The sequence below is a fragment of the Glandiceps talaboti genome, chromosome 20 (assembly GCF_964340395.1).
Source record: "Glandiceps talaboti chromosome 20, keGlaTala1.1, whole genome shotgun sequence".
Classification (NCBI taxonomy): Eukaryota; Metazoa; Hemichordata; class Enteropneusta; family Spengelidae; genus Glandiceps; species Glandiceps talaboti.
Window position 1 is genome coordinate 371008 of NC_135568.1, and position 10843 is coordinate 381850.

General features: G+C 35.9%; 1 protein-coding gene across 1 annotated transcript; it reads left to right on the top strand.

The window, feature by feature from the left end:
- The first annotated feature begins 3140 nt into the window (after positions 1 to 3140).
- On the top strand, positions 3141 to 10205 carry LOC144450702 (antiviral innate immune response effector IFIT1-like). The gene is made up of 3 exons (XM_078141363.1): positions 3141 to 3219; positions 5493 to 5580; positions 7661 to 10205. Exons 2-3 carry the CDS (start codon positions 5497 to 5499, stop codon positions 9881 to 9883), a joined length of 2307 nt encoding a protein of 768 aa, XP_077997489.1. The 5' UTR covers positions 3141 to 3219; positions 5493 to 5496; the 3' UTR covers positions 9884 to 10205.
- The last annotated feature ends 638 nt before the right edge of the window (positions 10206 to 10843 follow it).

Below are 10843 nucleotides of genomic sequence, written 5' to 3' on the forward strand. Positions count from 1 at the left end.
CTGGTGACAAATTTAATACAAAGTTTGATTAAAATTCAGTCTTTTTGTCTTGTGGTGAAGCACAGACTTATTTCTACTATGACACACAAATAGTTGATGAAGTTGACTGTTGCACACTGATTGAATGTTCCATTCCACATAATTTATTTCACAGTCCCAGTAACTGGCAGCTACGTAGCTACAAGCAAGGAAGACTTCAGGGTTTCTAACATTCAGGACTCCAGCTTGGTATGCCACATGATGGGGCGCCCTCACACATCAATCAATCAGTTTCACAGAACAGGCAGGCCTTGATGAGGGCAGAGTGACATAACGTATCTTACAACAGTCTAGACTCCAGCCTAGTTATATGTTCATCATAAACCATGGCATATTATGCCATATCCACGACTGTCCACAATTTACAATATTGTCTCTTTGTATACTGACTATGCTAGATCAGTTACAGGCCATACCCAATTCCAAGGATGATAGTTGTAGTGACCAGCCACTTTAGCCACCTGGTAGTCTAATATGCTAATTCACTACTAACTAATTTACATAAAAGTAGACTTAACCAGGGTCAATGATTAGGTCAGTATACTCTTACAATTTACTCTTGTAAATAGATAAAGTTGAATATATTAATTGTTTGATAATAGATGGGATAGATTTTGCTGTGATGTAAACATAGAGGTATAAGGGGAGACCTTATGGTGTACATTTAAAGGTATTACACTCAAATCAAAATAGATAATTTAGCATTTATATCAGTATGTTATAAACCACATAAAAGTAATCTTTTACATGGATAACTTGTCACAAATTTATTGAAACATATCACACCAACAAATATTATAGTTCAGCCATTCTGATCAGTTACTATCAGGTCTGTTGTAAAGCTCTGAATGTAACACAGGTTCAGATTATCAAGTCTATTGTAAAGCTCTGAATGCAACACAGGTTCAGATTATCAAGTCTGTTGTAAAGCTCTGAATGTAATACAGGTTCAGATTATCAAGTCTGTTGTAAAGCTCTGAATGTAACACAGGTTCAGACTGAGTGTTAAATAACCTTACGATAAGTTTTTAAAGTGCCGACTAAGTATTTAACCTTACCTAGGGGAGCATATTTAAGTATTTAATCATACCTAGGGGAGCATATTTAAGTACTTAACCATACCTAGGGGAACATATTTAAGTATTTAACCATATCTAGGGGAGCATATCTAAGTATTTAACCATACCTAGGGGAGCATATTTAAGTATTTAACTATACTTTGGGGAACATATTTAAATATTTAACCATATCTAGGGGAGCATATCTAGGTATTTAACTATACTTAGGGGAACATATTTAAGTATTTAACTATACTTTGGGGAACATATTTAAATATTTAACTATATCTAGGGGAGCATATCTAAGTATTTAACTATACTTAAGGAGCATATGTAAGTATTTAACCACACCTGGGGGAGCATTTTAAGTTTCAATCTGGTATGTGTATACGTACCATCTAGTTTGAGATTTACTGCAAAAGAAGTTTGGTGTTTATCGAATTTAGCACAACTTTAAATTACTGTAAGTAGTAAACATGACCCACCATTAGCTAGTTGTTATTACATATGAGTAAAATTTACAGTGTAAATGATTTTAACTTGTTTAACATTAAAAGTGGTAACTTATGGTATTGTGAGAGGTATTCATATAGGTCCATTGTATATCAATTGTTTCATTGACTTTATGTACATTTGTCAGTGTTTAAGATTAATTGCCTATTTACAATAAAAAACACTACTAAAATGATGTTAAAATAAATAATTATATAAAACATTCCTAAAACATTGCAATCGTCAAACAGATCAACATTCTGAAAATTGACCATGTAGTAAAAGATGGCAAAAAATGAGTCGTGGATAAAGAGGAACAATTTAAGATATTGATGGAAGGTGGTCGAAGGAGTTGACCATAACAAAGAATAACAATGACGTTAAAATTGAGACATGCAACTACATCACTGACTCAGGTACATTGTAATGTGGCTTTACAATAGGTCAAAGAATGTTTATCCGCTGTCAAGAGATGGTAGACGGAATGCACAAATAAGCTCATGATCCACAACTTTGAAATAATCTATTCATGAAAGAAAGAACATGTGCATGTGGTAAATAAATTTCTACTGAACTCTTTCCAGCTTATGAATCAGATAAGTTTGATATGGAGATCAGACATGTACCTTTTATAGGTTAGTGTTCCCAATTATTGTCTGTGCAATTTGGGGGAACGCTCAAAGTGTCATTGTGCAATTTGGGGGAATGCTCAAAATGTCATTGTGCAATTTGGGGGAATGCTCAAAGTGTCAGTGTGCAATTTGGGGGAATGCTCAAAGTGTCAGTGTGCAATTTGGGGGAATGCTCAAAGTGTCATTGTGCAATTTGGGGGAACGCTCAAAGTGTCATTGTGCACACAAATTGGTCAATATGATAGAAGTGTGTATAATGTCGTGGAATAAATATCAGCTCTGGTTTGTGAGTATATGACTTCAAACGTTGTCAGATGTACATCGTCACACAATCCAAATGTTTTACTGATCAGCTTTGTCCATCCTTGATAAAATGTCAATAAAACTTCAAATAAGTTTTGTTATATATTTGTGGACCTTGTTAAAAATGCTGAGCCAAGGATGTTCATCAATAAATGTAACAACTTTGACAGAACTATTAACAAGGCTTTGACCAAACCTCTGATACTTTTAAAGATTACCTTAGTTTACTGTGTGATTAAAAAAACTACTATAAAATGACAATAGTCAGTGTTATGGTGTTTATTTCTGTATGCCGAAAAGTTTTAATGACACACTCGCATGTATGACCTAAAATAACACAAACATGATATTTTGACATATACTATTTGATGATGATGATGATGAAAATATTTTTATTTCTACAGTAGCGTTCCCCTTCAATTGAAGTTATTGACACGCATATACAATGAGCAATTCATTTATTTATTTTCAATTTACATGCGCATTAAACACTTTATTTCAATGTTTTCTGTGTAAACAAGAGTCCTATCCCACTATTACCGCTGGGGGCTCTCACACATGCAAATGTGTGCAGTGATCATATGACTTTATGCTGACGTCATGCAAGGGGAGTCCCCTTCAAAACAGACACCCCTAAGTGTGTGGTGATACTGATTTACTAAGTTTTGGGCTTATGTGTCATGGTAGTGTCCTGGGTAAGTAACACCTTTTGATTTTTGGCAGGTTATTTCGTTTGAAAGAACTAGTATAAAGAAATATTTTGAACAACCTGGACATGAGGGACCTGCCAACCGAGTATGAATGTCTACCTGCTATCGATCCCCGACTTGCTCGCACGTCACATGTATATGTACAGAGGATATTGTATTTATACGGACTGCGGATTGTCGTGGATTTTATGAACAGTGAAACCTATCGTTTTGTTTTGTTTTTTGTGGGGTGGGGTGTAACAAAACGTACACTTGATCCAATATCCCACTGTTTCTGTCGAATACAAAAGTGAAATTCAAAACCTACATATTTCACAATCGCCGTATTTCCCCATAATCCTAAATTTAGATCGTTCAATTCTTGGAAATCCATGATGGCGGATTCCTGGAACAGAAGCATGTAAAGTCAGTACTAGCGAGATGGTAAGTTCCATCGTCGCAAACCACGGCCTGTTTTACGGCACCGTTCAAAACGCACCGTCTTGTTATTCCGCTGTGTCGCTGAAGAAATAACAAAATTTCCTAAAATATTGAGTTTATCAACATTGCTACATTTTATAGTCTGGCCAGACAAACATCTCGGAGACGTCCCATTTGGCTTGAAAAAAACTAATATCGATCAATCTATCTTTATAATACTCAAGACACACTAGAACATTTTCACATGTTATTGTCTGGCATGACAAGAATTGAAGTATGATTTTTGTTTAACCAGATGATGAATGTAGTAATCTAGGTGAGATTTTTGTTGCACCATGCACCAGATGATGAATGTAGTAATCTAGGTGAGATTTTTGTTGCACCATGCACCAGATGATGAATGTGGTAATCTAGGTGAGATTTTTGTTGCACCATGCACCAGATGATGAATGTGGTAATCTAGGTGAGATTTTTGTTGCACCATGCACCAGATGATGAATGTGGTAATCTAGGTGAGATTTTTGTTGCACCATGCACCAGATGATGAATGTGGTAATCTAGGTGAGATTTTTGTTGCACCATGCACCAGATGATGAATGTGGTAATGTAGGTGAGATTTTTGTTGCACCATGCACCAGATGATGAATGTGGTAATCTAGGTGAGATTTTTGTTGCACCATGCACCAGATGATGAATGTGGTAATCTAGGTGAGATATTTGTTGCACCATGCACCAGATGATGAATGTGGTAATCTAGGTGAGATTTTTGTTGCACCATGCACCAGATGATGAATGTGGTAATGTAGGTGAGATTTTTGTTGCACCATGCACCAGATGATGAATGTGGTAATCTAGGTGAGATTTTTGTTGCACCATGCACCAGATGATGAATGTGGTAATGTAGGTGAGATTTTTGTTGCACCATGCACCAGATGATGAATGTGGTAATGTAGGTGAGATTTTTGTTGCACCATGCACCAGATGATGAATGTGGTAATCTAGGTGAGATTTTTGTTGAACCATGCACCAGATGATGAATGTGGTAATCTAGGTGAGATTTTTGTTGCACCATGCACCAGATGATGAATGTGGTAATGTAGGTGAGATATTTGTTGCACCATGCACCAGATGATGAATGTGGTAATCTAGGTGAGATTTTTGTTGAACCATGCACCAGATGATGAATGTGGTAATGTAGGTGAGATTTTTGTTGCACCATGCACCAGATGATGAATGTGGTAATGTAGGTGAGATTTTTGTTGCACCATGCACCAGATGATGAATGTGGTAATCTAGGTGAGATTTTTGTTGAACCATGCACCAGATGATGAATGTAGTAATCTAGGTGAGATTTTTGTTGCGCCATGCACCAGATGATGAATGTTATCCTAACTGACATTTTGATTTAGGATAGCAAATAGCATAGTGCTAGTCCTTCGAGTTTACAGGTAGACTACTTCAACACTTGACTTACATTTGGACTGGAATATGGAGTTACATAGTAAATATAACCATTTCAGTGAAGTAGCCATGCAGTTACAAAAATTAAGAACCTAGCTATCAATGGGTGATGGGTATTGACATGTTCTCTTGTTATTATAATTCACTCATTGCTATAGCTTCCCAGCTTGCCATGTCGTCCAGAAAAATGGATTGAGAAACACATTGAGCTTGCCGTTGGTATAGGATAATTAGATTAACCCAACAAGTCAGATCGTCTCAGGTTGTACAAATCTTATGTAAATTTTAGACTTAAAGGTGCTAAAACAAACATGTCACTTAGAAAACAACAAATCACTTATATTCATTTGTCTGATGACATCACTATTGGCCTACAGAACAATGGACAAGCTTGAAGAAAAGTTGAAGACTTTCTCTTCTCATTTCACATGGAGTTTTGAAGATAAAGCACAACGTGATATAGAGGTAAAGTCACATAACATTATGTCAATATTTTATACAGGGTACCAAAACAAGGACTGGGCTACTACTTGATCTCTAAACACATTGATTCCATAGTTTGTAGAGATACTAATTCATCTTCAAATGCAGATGATTATCATGCCAATGTGTGTGTATACAGGCAAAATGGAAAGATTTGGGAAAAAAGATGTTAGTGTAAAACAAACGGAAACTATTCAAAAATACACATATTTGGCCTCAAGAATGAGCCCATTATATGCATGCACTTAAACCGTAATGTTGTTTGCACATGTGGAAAAGCATCATTTTTAGCACAACTGAACTGATGAGGTTCAGTAACTAGTGCTATAGACATGGTGCAGTGTCTGTCCGTCCATCTGCCTGTCTGTCTGTCTGTCTGTCTGTCTGTCTGTCTGTCTCTCTGTCTGTGTGTGTGTGTGTGTGTGTGTGTGTGTGTGTGTGTGTGTGTGTGTGTGTGTGTGTGTGTGTGTGTGTGTGTGTGTGGACGAGCTAAACTCAAAAAAACCTGGAGCAATTGCTTTGGTATTTGGTGGGGACATTACTTGTGGTGTCTAGTTGGAACATTGTCCAGGGGAAAATGATTGCTGCACAGATATGTGATTTTCGTAAAGCAAGTGCTTTTTGGTAAAAAACAAAACAAAACAACAACTCAAAAACTACCAGGCAGATTGCCCTGAAATTTGGTGGAAGCGTTCTTAGTGGTGTCAATATTAAGAATTGTTCATGACATGTTGATCCCATCAGTGGTATATATATAATGCAAATCACGTATAAAAAATGTGACTGATTGTGAAAAATCTTTAATTCCAAAAGGACTTGGCTGATTTGGCTGAAATAATGCAAGTGATTTTGGTATTGAACTTTACCTCTCAAACTACTGGGGATGAAATTTGGTTATGATTCTAAAAGTGTTATTCTGCAAATTGTGAGTGTGTCAAACATAAGTGGCCCTAGCAAACATTACCATGCCCTTAGCAACAGTCAAATGATAGGGTCTATTGCAAATATAATAACGGGGATGGGTAGGCAATTGAGTAATTTTTTTTTGAATATGTAAATGTCCTTAGCAACGAGACCACACCCATAGCAACAGGTAAACAATGATGCGTTATGTCAATATAACCAGTGAAGGAAAGGCAAATGAATGAACATTCCAAAAATATATGCAGATATGCCTAGCAACAAGACCACACCCATAGCAACAGTGAAACAATGGTGTGTATTGCAGATATAACACCATGGATGGGTAGGAATGTAAATATGCCTAGGAACAAGACCATATAATCATAGGAGAAAATTAAAAATTTAACCTCAACAGTTGTGCTACAACACCATTGGCACTTTTATTGTTCTGTCTTTGGTGTTGCTGTTTAAATGTTCAAAAAATGCTTGTCAGCCTGTCGTGTAAAGACATGAAGACGTGTTAAAATGAAAATGATATTATCTATTTTTAGCAATTTTAATTGAAAGCATCATTTTCTAATCCCTTCCATCTTTAATCATTCCATGCATAGAGTTAAATATATCTTTAATCATTCCATGCGTAGAGTTAAATATATCTTTAATCATTCCATGTGTAGAGTTAAATATATCTTTAATCATTCCATGCGTAGAGTTAAATATATCTTTAATCATTCCATGCGTAGAGTTAAATATATCTTTAATCATTCCATGCGTAGAGTTAAATATATCTTTAATCATTCCATGCGTAGAGTTAAATATATCTTTAATCATTCCATGCGTAGAGTTAAATATATCTTTAATCATTCCATGCGTAGAGTTAAATATATCTTTAATCATTCCATGCGTAGAGTTAAATATATCTTTAATCATTCCATGCGTAGAGCTTTAATCATTCCATGCGTAGAGTTAAATATATCTTTAATCATTCCATGTGTAGAGTTAAATATATCTTGGATATAGTAACTCCTGATAAAGTTGTGCTAACGTGATATGCTGAAGTAATGCAATAAGACAATGTTGTTTGTTGCATCTTAGGTTGTCTGATGTTACATTCTACAAACCCTGTATTGAAATTATGTGTACACTTTCTTCTTTTCAGGATTTGAAGAAGCGATTGCAAGATAGTTTAAGAGATAACCCAGATAAGCAGGTTGTGCCAACAAAGACTTTAATTGGTTATCTGTTGGTTTCAACAATGAATAGATCAGGAAAGAGGCAGTATAACAAGTCATTGGAATGGTTTGATGATGCACTGAAAGATAACACAAAAGAAATGGAAGAAGACGATGCAGCTATTGGAGATAAAATAATTGTTTTAACATGTAAAGCCTGGGTGTATCTGAAACTAGGTAAGACTAGAGAAACGAAGGCATTAGTTAGTGAAATTGAAAAGCTTGTGAAGAACGAGTCATCTCCTAAAGTACAGGCATATATGTCAGCCCACAAAGCTTTTGCAGGTTGGTGGTTTGGTCCTTATTACTATGATATGGCTGCCAAGCTTTATGAAGACGCACTGTCTGCTTATCCAGAACACAGCCCAGATAAAGAGCCTTGGTTATTTGAACTAGTGTTGATCGTTGGCAGACTTGAACGAAGAGCTGCAACATCTGTCTCACCAAAAAGTGGAAGTAGGGAGACTACATCAAGGGAAGAAGAATTATTACAGAAGGTGATTCAATGGAACCCCAAACGAAGCCTTGCAAGAGTCTTTCTTGGTTGCAAACTTGTCAAACATGGAAGACAAACTGAGGCAGATGCCCAGTTTAAGGAGGCTCTTCATACAGATCCACACAATGTTACTGTACTACAAAGAATAGGTGAAGTTTACAGAAAGCAAGGGTCATTAAAAGCTCGTCAATTTTTTGAAGATGCTCTTATACTTGCACCAGATTCCTCATTTATCTTGTATCAGATTTCTCTTTTATATAAGCAGGACAAAGACACAGAGAGTATTAAAAAGGCTCTTCATTACTGTGAAAAGGCAATTGAGAAATCAGGAGAAGTAAATTTCCCTGCCAAGTGTGATAGGGCATTTTATCACTCTTTGTTAGGAAATACAACAAAGGCAAGGGACTACTACTGTGAATTGATTGAAAATCCTGACAGAATAAATAGGGCTTTTGCTCACTTTTATTTTGGTAAGTTTTTAGAAATGATGCAAGAAGAAGAAAATGCTATAGCACAGTATAAGAAATGTATTGATACTAAAAAAGCTGATTCATATCCTGGTACTCTAGCTGTCGAAATACTGAAGAAAAAAATGGCTCTCCAATTATCAAAAGAAGAAAATAACACCAATGCTCTTGAAACTCTGGGATGGGTTCATGAAAAAATAGGTGATCATCAAAAAGCCGTGAATCACTATGAACAAGCTTTCAAAGTTAACCAGAGTAAAGAAACTGCAACAAACTTGGCTTCACTGTTACTTACATTGAAGAAGACACAAAGAGCGTACAAGTACATAGATGCTATTAAAGATGATGTTGACTTTGAGAGTGATTACAGAGAAATGAAAGGAACATATCATCTACAGAAGGGTCAGAATTTTGAGGTGGCATCCAAGACAATGCAAGCTAGGAAAGAATTCGCACTAGCAGTTGACTGTGAGAACATAGAGGGCCTTCAGTGCCTATGCAACATTCTCAGTAAATGCAGAGATAGTGAGAAATGTAGTGAAGAATGGTTCAGTGACTGTGCTAAAGTGAGTGTTTGTGTAGACACAATGATATCACATTGTGATGAGCAAATGAAATCAAGTTTCAATGAAATGAAGGACAAATTGAGGAACTTCTTAGCTCCAGATATTAATTGTCTGAAAGATCTGTATCTAAAGCATTTGCAGTTCTCTAGTAAACAATTATTGCAGTGTCCTGAAGATGACTTGATATCTTGTTGTGTTGATACTCTTCTAGAGGCAAGAGGTCTTTTAGATCGCATCATGTCAGAATTCCAGAGCCATTGTTATCAGTTAGACTCGTTTTCAAATCGTTGCAGTTATTTTTATATAACAGGTAGAAATGTGGATGTAAGACAACGGTTGAAAACTAAACTAGAAGATGAATATAGATGGACCTCCTTTGTATCAAGATTCTCGACTCTCTTCAATTTCTTAGTAGGTATGCAGCCAAGTTCCAACTATAAACAAAATAAATGGATAATACATTTATTCAGCATTGTAAACAAACAGAAGCACGACACAGCCATTGTCAGAATGGAAACTGTTCATTCTGAAAAACTACCAGTAGATATTTTTAGATTAGCCAAATCATCTGTTTTAAAGGTGTCAAAAATTGTAAGTGAATTTCACAAAGAAATGAAATGAAAACCTTGTATACCTACACAACTATCAGTGATTGTGATGGCAGCAAGACAAGCCAGATTGTATATTTCAATTAAGCTGAGGAGTAAAGACAATGGCTGAGTAAGGGATGAGGGAGTTTGAACCCCCTCCCCTATACTAAATGTAATAACCTCACCGGTTTTTGATTGTTCATTATAATTTTATACTTTTGTAATTGCTGAAATGCCTTGGTGAGATATAGCCAAATGATCACATGTAAACAGGTTAAATACAAAGTAACAATTTTCCCTTTCAAATTTATTGATAATAAAACAATATATGGAATCAAATTGTTCTTATATGCCAGAATTCTTGGTGACAACTCTTACAGTTACTTAACATTATTCAATTTTTTGTATTAGTTTTGGGAAACCAATAAATGGTATTGTCATGTATACACAATGATGTACATCAAGAGATAAAAAGAGACAGACTAAACACATTGAGACAGACAAAGATAGAGAGAGGATGAGGATGGAAACAGAGATTGAGAAAGAAACATTAAATGGTGAAGACAAAACCAATAGACCAATAGCGACACAAATCATGAAAATGTGAGGGGAGGGGTAAAAATGACTGTGATGATGGGAGGAGACAGGCAGACATGTAAGAAGGTATATAGATATATAGACAGACAGACAGACAGACAGACAGACAGACAGACAGCCAGCCAGAGAGAGAGAGAGAGAGAGAGAGAGAGAGAGAGAGAGAGAGAGAGAGAGAGAGAGAGAGAGAGAGAGAGAGAGAGAGAGAGAAAATGAATGAGAATATGAATACTTCTTTTTGTGAAATGCTCATCAACTCAATCCAAAGACCCTCATATATTATTCACCTGTGTGTTATTTTACCTTGAATGGTTGTTATTTTTGTTGATTTATGTAAGACATTTTCTTGCGATATAAAAACTTGGGATTAAGATATAAATTAGCTGAGTTGAAGGTC